This window comes from Urocampus carinirostris, chromosome 20 (assembly GCF_059441175.1).
Source record: "Urocampus carinirostris isolate Australia breed hairy pipefish chromosome 20, RoL_Ucar_1.0, whole genome shotgun sequence".
Lineage (NCBI taxonomy): Eukaryota > Metazoa > Chordata > Actinopteri > Syngnathiformes > Syngnathidae > Urocampus > Urocampus carinirostris.
The window spans coordinates 21,594,596-21,612,303 of NC_142368.1; the positions used below are offsets into that span (position 1 = coordinate 21,594,596).

The 17,708-nt window shown below is 40.4% G+C and overlaps 1 protein-coding gene across 1 annotated transcript; it reads right to left on the reverse strand.

Annotated features, from left to right (window-relative positions):
• Positions 1-13,450, reverse strand: LOC148346575 (cytochrome P450 2K1-like). The gene is made up of 9 exons (XM_088325657.1): positions 13,241-13,450; positions 6,690-6,852; positions 6,471-6,620; positions 3,934-4,094; positions 3,661-3,843; positions 3,436-3,574; positions 1,082-1,266; positions 819-960; positions 1-711 (listed from the first exon to the last, which is right to left on the reverse strand). The coding sequence occupies exons 1-9, from the start codon at positions 13,448-13,450 to the stop codon at positions 521-523; spliced, it is 1,524 nt and encodes a 507-aa protein (XP_088181783.1). The 3' UTR covers positions 1-520.
• Positions 13,451-17,708: the final 4,258 nt, after the last annotated feature.

Sequence of the window (17,708 nt, forward strand, 5' to 3'; positions counted from 1 at the left end):
CAGAAATCCGAATACCATTTAATTCTAAATACAGGATAAAATCGCTACAAATGTAGACTAAATGACAGGTCAAATTAAGACAAGTAAATATGTCACTCAAATATATTGATAATCATGTCGTGGATTAATTACAATAAAATGAATACAATAAGAACACAGTTAGATAATGAAAATAATCAAAGTATTGGAAAAGTCATCCAATTTTGACTTTACATATACAGTGGAACCTCGGTTCTCGACCATAATCCGTTCCAGAACCCTGTTTGAAAACCAATTTGTTCGCTCACCGAAATCATTTTTCCCATTAAAAATAATGTAAATCGTTTTAATCCGTTCCAACACCCTGAATGCTTACCTTGAAAGTTTAACGCAAACATAAAGCATTATCTTAATCATCCGTACAAAAGATTACGCTAACATTAACGTGTAAAAATAAAAAAAATCAGGTCGTTTACAAGTCATTTAGCACCTGGGTACGGAGGTTCCACTGTATTGACATATATAAATATTCTAACACTGGCTAACGACCAATAGGAACAGCGCAAAGCTTGTGTGGGGCGGGGCTGAGTGTGCCACCCACTAAAGGGTTCAGGTCTAATTGGTCCTCGGTGACCCCTGGCATGGGCTGGAAGCGGAAGTTTTGGAGCAGCGTCACAAAGAAGAGGAAGAGCTCCATGCGGGCCAGACTCTCGCCCAAGCAAACCCGGCGACCTGCAGCATATCCAAGACATTTTTTTGGGTTGGAACAACCAGCAGGTTCATTCTGTATTAGTTAGATACTGTATCAGACAACAAAAACATCCCATTGTTTGCCGCACCTGCCGAGAAGGGCATGAAGGCATCAGGCTTGAAGAACTTGCCATCCTTGTCCAGGAAATGTTGGGGATGAAACAGATTAGGCTTCTTCCACTTGCTATCGTCATAAAGGACGGACGTCAGGAGGGGGCACACAGTGGTGCCCTGAAAGTCGGTCGCGAGGTTAGACGTAAACAAGTAAAAAAACGACTTATACTTGGTTGCACACTTGTAAGAAAGTAGAATATTGAGGTAAAGTAAACCCATCTAAGAAAGGTTTACCCACCTTCTGGATGAAGTAACCCTGGAAAGTGACATCCTGGCTGGTCCTGTGAGGGATCGCCATTGGAACGATATCGGCTAGCCTCTGAGTCTCGTGAATGACGGCGTCTGTGAATGGCAGGTTCTTGCGATCCTCCACCTGTATCTGACGATCTCCAATCACCTGCTTTAGCTCCGCTTGGACCTTGTCTGCGGTCCGTGTGACAAAAAGTAGAGGAACACACTGTAATTTATCCTAGAACAATCCCTGATTATTCAGGTATATTTTGTTCTATCTGGTGTAAGGTGATACAAGTGGCTGAAATGAGTTTCCTCCGCAGGGTGTCAGGGTTCTCCCTTAGAGATAAGGTGAGAAGCTCAGTCATCCGGGGTGAACTCTGTGTAGAGCCACTGCTCCTCCGCATTGAGAGGAGCCAGTTGAGGTGGCTCAGGCATCTGGTAAGGATGCCTCATGGACGCCTCCCTCGGGAGGTGTTCCGGGCATGTCCCACCGGCAGGAGGCTCCGGGGGCGACCTAGGACACGCTGGAGAGACTATGTCTCTAGGCTGGCCTAGGAATGCCTCGAGATCCCGTCAGATGAGCTGGAGGAGGTGGCTGGGGATAGGAACATCGGGGCTTCCCTTTTTAAGGCTGCTGCCCCCACGACCCGACCCCAAATAAGCTACGAATACACCAACCCCCAACACCCTTCCAGCTACTGACACGGTGTTAAAAAGAAGGTCATTTGAAAGAACACCCTTTCCTTTGGATAATTGGAGTACGTGCGCCCCCGTATAGTCAGAACTACACTCATCTCGCTATGCCCCCCTGATGGACAGCACTACGCCCTATGATGAAAAGAGACACACCCGTCTTTCTCTATATCCCTGATGGACAGCTTCAAAAATTCACTACAGTTGTCCACAAGTGTGCTTTTGAACACGTTCAAGTTGTAGGAAAATGACTTACCTATATAGATTTTGAGAAGGAAGCTTCTCACACTTGCTCCAGAATTTTAAATGGACCAACAAATGTTTGTTATAATAATTTGTTTAAATGATTGTTATAAGAAGCGTCCAAAGTAATTTTGGGGACGATTCTCTTATAAGCCTTTGGCTTCGAACTGTCAATTGTTTTTCAAGGTGAGCTGTTCATTTTGTGATAAGAATCTTGAAGCAACATGATTCAAATGCAAAAAAAACAAAAAACAAAAATACAGAATACAAATTAATATGTATTCATAATAAATCTATGATTAAATAATTCGTCAAAGTGTTAGCATGTTATCAAAAGATTGGTGATTCATCATTTATGTCTACATTGCCAGGAGTTTAATTGCAAGTCTTTAAAAGCAGGTGGCATGCTCTCTTGCCCAGGACTCAGGAACCGCAAGTGCCCACGCTCATGCCACGTGCGTCAAGAACTGTCTTAAAGACAAGGCAAGTCCTAGTCCTATGCGCCTCGCTCTTTCCACCCACGCACGCCAAATCAGTTCCGCCTCTCTCTCTCCGAGACACGACCTCCAGATGACCCGAGCGACCACCACGTCTCTTACTCTCTCAAGGTACTTGTACACAACACCCTAACGATGTGTGGTTGGGCGATGGTTTGAGAATAGAAAGGGAGAATATTCACTTAGCTAAGACTTTCTTGAACATTGCCGAAAAAAGTACTAGCCAGATGAATTAAACCGGAAAAACTGTTTGATATGCAGGGTTGGGTAGGGTTACTTTAACTGGAATACTTTCAATTACTTTTGGATTACTCCAATACCAAATATGCTAATAAAAGACAAAAGAAACTAAATATGAATAAATTACTAAATTTTGTGCAGGCTTGGGGAGTAACGGAATACATGGAACGGCAAAAATGATGTTGGCAAGGTGTATGGATTTATTTTCATTTTGTTTCTGTCGCATTTTATGTTCGTTTTGCTGGAGATTAAAGAGATCAAAGCCTGGAGATAAAGCTTACCACGTGTTGTGAGTCATAATTTTATTCATTTGACAGTTTATTTTGTCTTTTATTAGCATATTTTGTATTGGAGTAATCTAAAAGTAATTGAAAGTGATCAAGTTAAAGTAACCCTACCCAACCCTGTTGATATGGATATATGAAAATCTGACTTTAAAATACATATTTACTTTAACTCAATAGCCACCAGCGCCGATAATACTTTGTCAATTTCCATCAAAGGTAATCATCACGACTTAAGGCCATTTACTTAACAAAGCCTAAGCTTACCTGACATAAGCTAAGATAACCTAACCTAACCTTATTTCAAATATACTAAAAGGATTATGAGAGGTCGGCATATGACTTTCTCGATAAAATAATGCCATCAAAACCAAAATTAACCTGTTGTCCACTGTTGTTACCTTGTATGTCGGGATATTTGGCCATGAGGAGAAGGGCCCATCTGAGCGTGGTGGACGTGGTTTCTGTGCCTGCAGCAAACAGGTTCAAGACGGTCTCCATAAGGTTCGAATTGTGGAAGTAGCCGACGTCCCCTGAGTCCTGCATACAAGAGAGGCCCAAATTTGGTTTTACTCTGGATTAATTCACTCACTTCGTAATTGTCAAGAATCCATTGGTGATGAGACCTCCTGTTCGCGCTGCCGGATCAGAAAGGCGTCCACCAAGCCTCGGCTGCATTGCGGGTTTAGGGTCTCCTTCAGATCCTCGATCAGTTTTGTGACCTGCTTCCAGTTGGCCTCTATCTGACTTAGAAGCTCTTCTCTCGCCGCTGAGAACCACTTGCCAAGCCACGGAAATATGTTGTACAACTGTGACAACGCGACATTTTGACACAATGGATTCATCTGTTCTGGATCTGACATCGTTACAAGAGAATGGAGGGCATTTTTTTGGGTTACCTGCATGGACGGAGTACCCAAGAGCTGAATATTCCTGCTCATACGCCGTACCATGGCTGTGAAGGCGGGGTCATCGTACTTGAACCTGCTGCCAAACACCATCGAACAGATGATGTTGGACACTGCGTAGTTCATCGGCTTGTGTGTGTCGAATGCTTCTCCTGAAACAATATCAACCAGCACCGATAATTACTGTGTCAACAAAAATGAATATTTTAGATCATTTCATATGCAAACTCTTCGGATATTGCAGCAATAATCGTATATACCATCTATACTCCTATGTAAGCCTGCTAAAAACAAAGCACAGTTACATTATTAAAATGTGTCACTGAACATGTATTCATGATTGCACAGGTTTTCCAACTACACTGTACTTGTTTCATTATTCAAATCATCACATTATTCATTTAATTATACTAAATGCACCTTATGCCAATTCATACATTTGAGTCTTGTTGTATTTAATTGACGTCATAATATATTATTCATACAATAATTATGTATCACGGGGAGCACGGCGGCGCAGTGGTTTGCACGTGTGTGGCACAGTTCTGAGGTCATGAGATCGAACCTCCTGTGTGGAGTTTGCATGTTCTCCCTGTTCTTGCGTGGGTTTCCTCTGGGCACTGCGGTTTCCTCCCACATTCCAAAAACATGCATGTCAGGTTAATTGGCCGCTCCAAATTGTCCCTAGGTGTGAATGAGCGAGTTATTTGTCTGTCCCTGTGTGCCCTGCGACTGGCTGGCAACCAGTTCAGGGTGTCCCCTGCCCACTGCCCGAAGACAGCTGAGATGGGCTCCAGCACCCCCGCGACCCTACTGAAGATAAGCGGTGCAGATAATGGATGGATGGATATTATATATCACTGTGCTAAACATCTGCAAATGCAGACTGAGGCGTGCAATTATATAGCCTCAGAGGGCGATATTCAGACCAAGGATTCTAATTAGAAAAATCCTCAGCCACCCAGGAATAGAATTAGTAATAATGTTAGCAAGCCAGCAGCACAGCAGCTGAGTGGTAAGCGCGTCCCCGACAAAGTTCTGATGTAATGAGATAGAACCTTCCTGTTTGGAGTTTGCATGTTCTCCCTGTGCTTGCGTGGGTTTCCTCCGGGCACTCCGATTTCCTCCCATAATCCCAAAAACATGCATGTCAGGTGAATTGGCCGGTCCGAATTGTCCCTTGGTGTGAATGAGCGAGTGAATGATTGTCTGCCTGTGTGCCCTGCGACTGGCGGGCAACCAGTTCAGGGTGTCCCCTGCCCACTGCCTGAAGATGGCTGGGATGGGCTCCAGCACCCCCGCAAACCTACTGAGGTTAAGCGGTGCAGATAATGGATGGATTAGCAAGCCAACAGCAAGTGAAGCCATACCTTATATTTTTCTTCTTTTAGAGACTTATGTTCATAATGGAGGAATAACTAACCATCCGAGATTTTACCTGTGCAGAGTATTTTTAGATGAGTGATTCATGAACCATGGTTCGAGGTATGTGTTGGTGATGTATGTGTTGACGTTTGAAGTTGGATCCGGCTATCTCTGTCTGTCCCTCACCCCCCTCATACATCCCCCTCCAGAGGAAAACAAAGCCTGCAACAAGGACAATACAAACATCTCCTTTAAACATGTTCCTTTTTCTTCTTTGTTTTCTTTTATCCTCACTGTAAAATGTGAACCTGGAGTGCCACGTCCAATTTCATTGTCACAATATGTTCAACCCATTTTGTAACAATGACAATAAAGGTATATTCTTTTCTATTCTATTCTATTCTATTGAAGGCAGGTGTACCATGCGACTTATTAAGAAAATGATTCACTAGCTTTGAGTGTGGTTCGAAATGAAAGCGGCAAAGAAACACCCTCAGAGTTGAGAATCCCTTTCCGTACTGGGACTAAGGAAATTATGCACGTCCAATTCTTTACAAACTTGCTCTCAAACCAAATATGCCCCCCTTCTTCTGCTGTACCATGAGAAAGATTTTTTTCAAAAGCAGGTCAAATTTTCTACAAAAAAGAAACCGACTGTGTTCAAAAACCTTGGAAAAAATATTGTTTTTAAATAAAAATAAATAAGCACCTTATTTTACTTATTTTTCTCAATTTTTGCATCAGGTTACTCTTCTTTTAGTTTCACACCCTTTAGGGCAGATCTGCTTTTGTATCATAGGAGCGTTTTTTAAAAAAGAAGTGCCTCAGGGGAAGGCCTTTAGAACAGATGAGACTTTCTTATCTGAAGGCTTTCCTCTGTATCCTCCTTGCAAGTTCAAAACCCATTCATACTTTCTCTCCTTATTTTGAGGGTCCTACCTAAGTTTATCGAAGTAGGGTTAGTTGTTATTCTGACGTTGGCTCACCACTTGTTAAACACATCAGAAATCCCAAAACTTGACATCATACATCTTATGCATTACACTAGTCGCCACTATTAATGCCTCTGTTGAATATATACTGTAACTGTAAACCCTTGAGCATAAATTTCTTAATTTACAAAATCATGTTCTTGATAGAAATATAAAAATCCTACGCATCACCTCTGAAATCGTTGATGACTTCCAAGAGGTGATGACACTCCTCAATGATCTTGTCCTCACAGGCCTTCTTCCCCATCCCAAAGTCTCTCAAGTTACTGAGAGCAAAGCGACGCATCTCCTTCCACGATTCTCCATTGGCCCAAACAACGCCTTCGGCAAAAGAAACAACTTAAGTCACTTTCTGCTGTCCTTATCTTTGAGTGTGATTTGTGGGCCTACCATGGAGCATCTGCCTCTCTTTGACAATATTCAGAGGTTGTCGTTCTCCAAACTCTTCGGCATGCTGGACCAGAGCCTCCTTGACTGTTTTGTAACCGGCCAGAACCACCACTTTTTGGGGGCCCAGGTGGAAGGTGAACACTGGGCCATACTTCTTGGACATCTTGGAAGGAGAAGGTTGGGTTTCATATGACTTCAACGCCAAAAACGTTTGCTTCACAATATCATGTTTAATAACGCCTTCTTTGATATGCCATACTCAAATCAATATTTGATGTTCATAATGTAGTTCATAATGCCGTTTCTACAGGGTCGCATTCATACACAAACACCCCCTATATGCCAAAGTTCCAGAGTTTCAGGGGTTACTGACGTCATAAAGTCACTTTGAAAACACAGAGCGAGCACCACCTCTCTCTCTTTCGGGGACCCCAGGTCTACCCATGCGCGGCCCAACCAAATACGGCTCAAGTACACTTCCTTGTCGCCACGCGTCTCGCCCTCTTAACCAAAGCATTCCGAAGCAACTACGACTTTCTCTCTCTCTCTCTCTCTCCCTCTCAATCTCTCTCTCTCTCTCTGTCATAAGGTGTCGGACAGACCCAAATGCAGGACACAAGGAGACGTAAAACAAAGGATGTGATCAAACCCTACTAGGGGGTCGTTTATTTAAAAGCAACACAAAACTTTACTGGTGAGAAGGGGCTGTGGGACTGGAACTGCTGAGGGACTTTGAGAGGGAGGCATGCGATGGAAACCAGAGAGGTGAGAGAGGTATGGGTGAATACAAATGTTGAAAGGGAGATTTGGGAGCACCTTTTAGAAAGATGGCTTAAGTGAATGATCGTAGGACAAAGAGGGAACTGAAGAAGGTGGTCGGAGTGGGTGAAACTGGAATGAGGAAGGTATTGACAAAGTAGGTGGTGGGAGGATAAGCTTGTCGTTCTAGCGAGGTAAATACTTCGGGAATCAAAACGGATCAGTTACTTGAGGTGGGAATCCGTAGTATTTAGAGTAGAGGTGACTAATTGTCTAATTGAAAACACCCGGGAAGGGGAAATGTGAGGGGGGCTGTAAAATCTGCTTCCATCTATTGGAGAAAAGAGAGACTGCAGACACCAAACCATGACACTCTCTCAGAGACCCAGGTATATTTGCGCAACCCCCCAAAAAATTAACTGCTGATTTGGTGGGGCAGGTCCAACCCTTCCTATACTCCATAGAAAATCGAGATGTTTGTTTATGATCTTTAGTTTGAATCAATTTAGTTGTGTTTTTATCAATCAATGTTTGTGTGTATTTGAATTAGTAATCCACCTTAAACTCAATGAACCTCAAATTAAAAAATAAAAGTGTAGCTCCCTAAAAATTGGACACTTGGCATCCTCTGAAGTAACTGAAATCGGCACTTCGAAATACTAAAACTATTTCCATCTACACACAAGATAAAAACGCTATACATGAAATCGTTGTTCCTTGTGATGTTCCTAGTGTTGGGAGGGATGCCTTGAGTCTTGTCAAACCAACTGCAGGATTCAGTCTGGACAAAGGACAAGGAACGTGTGAGGCTGGGATTTTGGGAATTCTCCACTGACTTATGTTTTTTTTTTTTCACATGTTCTGCCCCTTTGGTATTAAAATGATTGTCAGCTGTTTTGAAAGTGCATTTCTGAAACCATTACAGCCATGTTCTGTACTCACAAGCCCAGAATATTCAGTTGTATGTGTTTGATTTGTTTTTAACATAATGAAACCTTAACAGAAATGCTCCTCACACGTTAGGTCTTGCCACTCAGTTGTTGATTTTGAACACGCAGAGAAAGAAAATGTCTGCCCCCACTGGTCTAAATGTGGGATTCTGATTGCTATAACTAGCTTTAGGGAAGTATCAAAACCAAGTATTGTATTGTAGCAGACTTTCAGAGGGTATAAGGTTTAATAATAATAACTGGATATTTAAAGAATAACAGACTGTCGTTAAATGAATGCACTATTAACACAAATAAAACTAAGGGGAAGTGTCAGAGACCGGAACAGAAACAGGACCCACTTGCGTTGCGTTTCTCACAAGTTTTATTGGAGGAAATGATCCGATGTTCGCTGGACGCAGGAAGCAAGTCGCTCTGGTACTCGGATTATGCTCCGAACGCGTAAGTGGATCTTTCATGGCGCGCGATGGCGGTATCAGGGACGGAAAAAGCGGGTCCGTAGCCGGGACAGGTGGGCGAAAATGTGGTCTGGGTCGGAAGCGAGTCGTAAGCCAGAATAGGAGAGAAGACGTAGTCGGGGACAAAAAGAGGTCGAAAGCCAGGACGGGAGAGCAGACGTGGTCAGGATCAAAAACGGGTCGAAGCCAGGGACAGACAGGAGTAAAAAAACGGGACAGATGGGAGTTAGGGTCGAAAAAGGCCTAGTGTTCACTGAGGTTCGTAGACGGACTGACAAAAGGGGACGGACAGGACTGGGTTCAAATACGGACAGGGAGCCAATCAGAACCCGCAGCAGTTGGACTCAAAAGAGCTGTCATTATGACAGGAAGTGTGTTTCTTCGTCTCTCAATGTGAGATGCGGGCGGACAAACTGTCCGGTTTTATCGATGAGGAACCAAACAGAATTGATGTTTATCAGTTAATTTTAGGTTGATTGCTCTGTTGTAACATAGTTTTCTCAATTTTTTGACTCACAAGAATGCCAGAAATTATTTCAAGCAAAAAAAGATTGTTTGATTTCTTTACAAAAGCAAATGAACAAACAGTGAGTAAGTGACTACATTCAAGTCCTGTACTCATTTTTGTGTCAAGTAAATCTGATATTCTATTAAAAATCAACATCTTGTTGAAACTAATTGTTACGTCAAATTTACCTGATTTTTTTTTTAATGTGAACCACCAACCATTATTATGTTAAGTGATTTTAGAGCTGGATACAATTGTGTGGAAAATATACTATATTATCTTGCCAATAATAATAAAAATGACAGTACAGTAGATCAAAATTGTAGTTGTTTTGCTCTACAGAAAAACAATTGTGCTTTATTAGGAAAAAACATAAATGTTTATTGAAAAAGGCAATGAAGTCAAGTTATGTTTATTTGTATAGCTCTTAATCACAAGAAGTCTCATTGTCATGAACCGGAACAGGAGGAGGACCCAGATGCGTGACGTTTCTCACATAAGCTTTATTTTATGGGAAATGGGGCAGTTATGCACGTTAACCCAAACGCCAGTGATTTGGCGATCGTTGGGCGGAAGACGTAAGGCAGGAGTCGGGCGTGGAACGACAGGAAGCCAGAGGGCGACGAGATCAATACTAATTGCACCAGCAGATATTAGACAGATGGGGTCGATACCGGACAGGATTGATATCGGGCACTGGAGACCGGGGTCCGATAACAAGCAGTACGAGATAGACGGGAACGCTACCAGACACTGGAGATTGATATCAAACAGAACAAAATATCCAGGAACGAAACTGGAGATTGATATTAAACAGGACAAAATAGACGGGAACGATACTGGACAGGAAACACAAGCAGGCCACCGGACAGAGTAAAAGCCCACATATTTTTATGACTCCATCAGTCAGGTTTGCTAAGCGGTTTAAGGTGCTACATTCCTACTCCTGTCATTCAACTTTTATGGACTAACCATTGTTAAAATGACTGAGATTTACAGTACTGAAAACATTTTAGGCAAAACATATTTCTCTTTTTTTACCTCATGGGACATGGTGTATTTGTTATTTAGCGCCTTGTTGGGGTAAAAAAAAACAACTTTATTCAAAAACAATGTACATTGAAATATCATAATAAGCAAAAATATATGTATTATTTTACAAATGTGCATTTTTTAAAAATAGTTTCAGGTCGAAAAAGGAGTACATGTTTTTTCATAACATGAGGCTCACCTAAAGGCTGGACAAAAAAAATGAGAAGAAAAAACGTTGCAGTTTGAGTCTCCGTAGTTCTTATTATTCCTTGTGCTTTGTAGCATTGGTTTTCAGTTGCAGTGCGCAACAGAGCGGCATCTAGTGGTTAGATACATCACAGTGTTTGTTTAAAGTGGATTCTTCAATTATTTTCAACATAATAACCTTACACCAAAAGTACTGCATTATCATTTCCAGTTTTTGGATGGAGAAATTTTAGCTTCACTCAGCGTAAAACAAGCCCACACTCGTGTTGTTTGTGTGTGCATGTGTGGTCGTTAACCATTATTGCTGCTAACTTTTAACTAACATTGTTGGGATCATAGCAAGAGTCCAAAAGTGCAAACATTGAAAGTCCAAGACCAAGTGACAATGGCACTTCATTTTTAGAGTGTTTTTTTTAACCTAGCAAGACTTTCAAAGATATTTACATTTGACTCCACATTTCCCACCAGGAGCAACTTAGGGCTGCTTAAAAATACAAAATGAGAGCACTATATTTCTAGACGACAGCGCCAGGACAACTATACTTTGGAGAATCGTGACAGATTGTAACACAGACGTGTAAACGTCGTCATTTTGTGTTGTTGTGGTTGGTGGTTGCCGTGGTAACGGACCAAATTGTATCTGCTTGTCATCGTTCCTCGAGCATTAAAGGAAAGTCGGGCAATATGACAATAACTCAAATGATACAGAAAGAGATATGTAACATTTTTGATGACTTTCGATGCTGTCCAATTCTGATGTATAAATTGAGGATTTTGTTTGTGGGTGAAAAAGTCGAAATATCATGATTACGTTGTCATTTTGAATAAAGTACCGTTAAACAATGTTCCCTCTAATCTTTCACGGGCCTGGGCGTTCACACAAAGTCGGTGAGCAACACTTGAAACAACAGTGAGTAACAGCAATCCCAAGTGTGGCAACTAAATCATTATTAAACATGTCCAAAACTTGACATCACGTTACATTTTACTGATTTTCCGGCAATACAAAATCATTTTTTACTTTTGAATGAATTGACTAATGTACGATTGCAAAGGTTGTACGGCCTACAAACACCATTTGTTTTTACAATTCTTTCACAAGATATCCATTTCTTTTTTTTCCTAGTATCTTTTGCATAATACTAACATTTTTGGGGGCTTATTTAGTCGGTTGCACGATACAGAACTGTATATAATCACATTTTTTAGTGGAAGTACAATGCTCGCAACAAAATTGACTTGATATAATTGGAAATTATTTGAATGCAACACAAACTTTTTCCGCTTTTTCCCTGTTTTTTTTCTACTTTTTTAAAATTCCTTTAAAAAATCTCATCTTGTTTATTTTTTCCTAGCTGTTACTTTTTTTCTTTTTGTTCTCTATTTACTTTTTTCATTTGTTTCTTTCTTTTCTTTTTTTCTGGCTTTTTCTGAAATTTTCCTTCTTTTTCTCTTCTTTTTGTTACTTTTTTCTCAGCCTTTCACTATTTTTTCATTTTGGTATTTTTTTCTTTTTTGTTCTATCCCCCTTACTTTAAGTCATTTTGTGCATAATTTTACATAATATTTGGTCATGTTGGGATTAAAGAAGCAAGAACCATCCGAAGTGCCGTTTAGGACCCGAAAGAGCCGGTACCTTTTAGTGAGCCGAGCCGAAAAAGCCGGTTCTCGAAAAACTCTACTGACTTTACTCAACTTCGTTCTACTTTGACATTGACTTCAAAATACCGCATTTAGCAGCGTCAGGGGAACCCGTGTATTTTTACCTTCATGCACTGTACTTTTGACTTAATTCGCTTCTTAATTAGCAATTTCGAGCCCTGATTTTTGTGAGCTGGCTAGATTTTCTTGTGAGGGGAAAAGCTCTGTGCAGTGCGCAATTGCGCACACACGCAGCTTAGAGGGAACATTGCCGTTAAACCTCCTGTTTTGCTTCTGCTATGTATTATGTGAAAAATGTTGGCAAAAACATCGACTCATTTATCCTCGAGAAGGTTGCATGAATGTTTTCACATGTCACTGAGGTGTTTTGAGGAATTTGACCACAGAGTGCCGACAATATTAAACAAGCTTGTATACTCGATGCCATTGGCGTTAACTGTGCAGGTAGCTTTAGAGTTAACAGCCTTTTGAAGCATTATGAAACACCGTGAAATCAATTTTAACTGTAAGGTCAAAGCATGCCATCACTCGCCAGAGGGCGCTGTTGGGACTGACTACCTGATTAGGTATATCTGGTGCTCATTAAAACTCGAGCATTTAAGGACAGCTTGGACAGATCCTCAGCATCAGTTTGTTGATGTTCATGCCTTTCTACACCGTTCTCCTAAAACCCTCGCCATTTCCTCTATGAATAAGTAAGACTGTATTTTCATTTTTATGGACTGTGGGCTTCTTTTTTTCCCCTTATTTAATTTCCTTCTTCTACAGTGCGCCTTTTCCTACTTGCCTTGTCCCCATTAAAGACTGTCAACTTGACACATGTGCCTGAATTTGGATCCTCTGCGCCCATTATAACAATAACACTGTGTTTCCAACAGCCATTCATTGGCCTGGTGGTCTGCCCAAGTTTCCCTTTTATAATGAATTTATAAAAACATAAAAACAAAAGCATCAAACTCTTTTTGTATCACCTACCTCCAGCAGCGTCCTGTGCTGCCCAGCGCGTAAGTTCAGATGGAGCAGATTCCCGAGCAGCGGCAGTGGTCTGGGACCAGGAGGCTCTCTCCGTCCCGGTTGTGGCGGTTTGGAGTTGGCTGACCAGGCCAAATAAGCGAGGAGGAGCACCAGCAAAGAGCCCAGAACTGAACTGGAGCTCAGCAGGAACAAAGCGTCTGAATCGTCCATACTTGAATGCATGAGTGATTGTGAGAGCCTTCCCACGTCTCCGCAATACGGCCGGAAAAGTGTAGCAGTCAGCACGGGTGTGGCTTTTTTTTCTCCAGAAAGATTTTTACACAACGTAGATTTTATATGACTAAATACTAGGCTTATGTTTAATGTTTAACACTATTATAAAAATAAAGGAGTTGACTTTTGACCTGCCTGTGATTGGCTTTATGGACTTATGATCCTGGGAAATGAAAATAAATGATCCAAACTCTTAGCCTTCTGGTAGGGGATTGAGAAAATGTCAGAAAAAACTTACCAGATCATCTCAACTTCATTGGGAGTTAATTGCTGGATTTATATGTGTCACTGATCCTAAATTACGTAAATTAGTTATTTTTGAGTCATTGGGTAAAACATTTAACCAAGGACCCGTTTCCGGAGACCTATCTAATTTTTTTATAAATATACATGGAGACATCTACATGTTGTTTTCTTTTTATATTTGTTTTAAATGCGATTAGTTCATCAATTTGATTTTGAAACGATCACAATTAAAGCATTCATTTATTAAGCACCAAAATAAATATTTTCTGCTAGAGTATTACTGTAGTTGCATCGTTTGTAGTGTTTCTGTAGTATTTCCGTAGAAGCAATATTTCTGTTGTGTTTTTGTAGTATTAATGTAGATGTATTAGGTTTTATTTCTTTAGTACTTTTGTAGTAATATTTCTGTGTATTTTTTTCTTCTCAAAAAGGAATCGTAATAATACATTAGGTCCCTGTTTTAAGCCCTAAATTTGTTATTTAGCATTGTAGTATTTTTGTAGTATTTCTGAATCAGTAAAAGGGACAATGGCTACAAACGTGGCACCCAAAAAATCCCTACATGTTTTTATTAGTAGTATTTCTTTGATGATTAAACATCATCATTATACTTTAACCATTTTCGTTTAGCGGGCCAGATTAAAAAGCCTGGCTCATAGTTTGCACACCCCTGTTTTAAACACACCCCTTCTGCGACAAGGGGGTGCAGATTTTTGCAAAATTCTGTTCTCACAAATGGAGATTTTAGATTCAGAGTTACGGATTGAAGATGAGGTTTATACAACTTATTTTTTTGCAATGTTAGATCATAGTCTTTTATTTTATGGAATGGAGAGCTACCAAAATTATTTATATATGCAACGGTTTTGGATACTTGCAATGGCAGCCGATACCAGTTACCGGTATCTGTGCTGATATCATCTTCTTTAAAGATTTTGGTACTTCTTTTAATAAAACCTGTCATTTGTCCAGAGCGAAGGGATTTTACTGACTAATGGTATGAATGTTTACTCAACATTTGAATGTTGGCATTGTAGTAAAGTTGAAATACCGTACGTCATTGCCTATATTTACTCATAATTCATATAATTTCTCTATAACTTTTTATTCATTTAGTCGTAATTATGTAACTTCATTTGTGTTTTTTTATCCAGAAGTAGCCTTATTAGTCTGTGAGTAGAATACAAAATGAGATATGGTAAACAATAAATGTTAGCTCATGAGAAGATGTGTGAACAAGCATTGTCCTGAGTGCCAGGGCGGAAGCCAAGTCCAATTCATCCTTATTGGACGAAATGCAATTGATTTCTTCGGGTAAATGTCGAGCGGTTTGAGCAAGATTTTCCTCTAGGATGAAGAGGCTGTCGTTAGTAGGACAGTGCTCTATTCAACCGTAGGATCCCTTAATGCAGGGATGTCAAGCTTATTTTAGCTGGGGGACACATGCTAGAAAAAAAATCTCACGGGACACAGATTAGTATATTTAAGAGACAGAGAGAAAGAAAGAGGGAGAGGGAGAAAAAAAGGAGAAATAGACAGTGCACAAAATAAAGTGAAATGGAGATCAAAGGAAAGAGGAAGAGAAAGAAAGAGAGATAAAAGAGAGAAACAAAAAGACATAACAAGAGAGAAAGAAAGTGAAAAAGAGAGAGGCGTATAGAGAAAGAGAAAAATAATGAGAGAAGTGAAAAAGGGAGCATAAAAGAGAGAAAGAAAGTGGAATTGAATAAAGGGGGATCGAGGGGGTCTGACAGAAAGAGATGGAATAAAAGAGAGAGAAAGTAGGAAAATAGAAAAAGAGAGCGAAAGAGTGAGAACAAGAGAGAAAGTAATAAAAAAGGTGAGAGAGAGAGAGAGAGAGAGAGAGAGAGAGAGAGAGGAGAGTTAGAAAGGGAAAAATAATGAGGGAGAGAAAAAGAGAGAAGAGGAAATAAATAAGGAAAGAGAAAGGGGGAGAAAAGCGAGCGGAAAAAGAATAGAGAGAGATAGACAGACAAAAAGAGAAAGAGTGGGAGAGGGAGAAAGAGGGAACGAGAAATACAGCTCAGTTGATTTCCGAGTGGTGCCTGGCTTTGGGAACATCAAGTGCACATATTTGATACTGCAGCTCATTTTTCTTGTGCTCCTATCCCCATTGTTTTGCAGGCCGGATTACAACCCTTGGTGGGCCTGATGTGGCCCGTAGTCCACATGCTTGACACCTGTGCCTTGATGTTTAACTTTGTAATAGATTTCCAATAGCTTACAGAGATGACCTTTTGTATAACAATGATGAAAAACCACCTCAGTCTTGGCAATTGTGAATTCCTACACCGATTGCCTGTAGCTTATTTGTGCCCAGAACATTTTGAAAATAAAACCATTGAAAAAACTGCTCATCTACAGCCCTTATTATGACGACCTCTTTTCTCATAACTCGGGTATAAAAACGAACACACGGAGGAAGGAAAGGTGTTCCTCATCAGTATCAGTCTGAACAAAAGCTCCTGAAAATATTCTATAAGGCAGTTGTGGCAAGCGCCCTCTTCTATGCGACAGCGTGTTGGGAAGGCAGCGTCAAGAAGAAGGATGCCTCTCGTCTCAATAAACTGGCTAGGAAAGCGAACTCTGTTGTGGGCAAAGAGCTGGACAGCCTAACAACAGTAGCTAAGAGACGGGCACTGGAAAAGCTGCGGTCAATAATGGACAATCCATCGCATCCACTACACAGCATTATCTCCAGACAGAAGAGCAGTTTCAGCGACAGACTGCTGTCACTGTCTTGTACTACGGACAGACTGAAGAGATCTTTTCTTCCTCATGCCATGAGGCTATTTAACTCTACCCGGCAGAGTAAAGGCCCACATCAAACCACACCCCCCTACATTGCATATCACCGTATTTTATTGCAATATGTATTCTGTGTAGCACTATTTAGATATTCTATATAACACGCTACAGTGGGCATTTGCACGTCACACTGGGTATTTGTATATTGTATTCTTTTTGCTTTATTATTGTTTTGTTCTCCAGCGCAGGGATGCTGCTGGAAATGTGAATTTCCCTTCGTGGATGAATAAAGTATCTATCTATATATCCATCTATCCATCTATCTATCTATCTATCTATCTATCTATCTATTTATCTATCTATCTATCTATCTATCTATCTATCTATCTATCTTAGTGGTATTCAATGTTCCCTCTTATTTTCCACAGGTCTGAGCGTTCACACAAAGTCGGTGAGCAACGCTTGAAACAACAGTGAGCAAGAGCAATCCCAAGTGTGGCAAATCATTATCAAACATGTCCAAAACTTGACATCACGTTACATTTTGCTGAGTTTTCGGCAATGCAAAATTATTTTTCACTTTTGAATGAATTGACTCATGTCCGATTGCAAAGGTTGCAGGGCCTACAAACCTCATTTGTTTTTACAATTCTTTCACAAGATTTCCATTTCTTTTATTCCTGGTATCTTTTGTCGCATAATACTAACATTTTGAGGGGCTTATTTCGTCGGTTGCACGATAAAGAACTGTATTTAACTACATTTTTTGGTTGAAGTACAATGTTGGCAACAAGATTAACTTGATATAATTGGAAATTATTTGAATGCAACACAAACTTTTTCCTCTTTTTCCCAGTTTTTTTCTCCTTTTTTTTAAATTCCTTTTTAATAAACTCTCATTGTGTTTATTTTTTCCTAGATGTTACTTTTTTGTTGATTTTTTTATTCTCTGTTACCTTTTTTCGCTTTATTTGCTTATTGGCTTTTGTTCTGAATATTTCCTGCTCTTTTTTCTCTTTTTCTCTCCTTTTTTTTGTTTTTTTCTCAGCTTTTCACTACTTTTTCATTTTGGATTTTTTTTCTTTTTTGTTCAATTTCGAGCCCTCATTTTTGTGACCTGGCTAGATTTTCTTGTGCGCAGAAAAGCTCTGGATAGTGCGCAATTGCGCACACACGCAGC

Excerpts from the sequence above, each read along its gene's own strand:
- LOC148346575 (XM_088325657.1), bottom strand. The coding sequence starts at position 13,450 with ATGGACGATTCAGACGCTTTGTTCCTGCTGAGCTCCAGTTCAGTTCTG. Across the intron at positions 6,621-6,689 it reads AGAGAGGCAGATGCTCCATG|GCGTTGTTTGGGCCAATGGA; the intron begins GTAGGCCCACAA and ends CTTTTGCCGAAG. Across the intron at positions 712-818 it reads CTTCATGCCCTTCTCGGCAG|GTCGCCGGGTTTGCTTGGGC; the intron begins GTGCGGCAAACA and ends GATATGCTGCAG.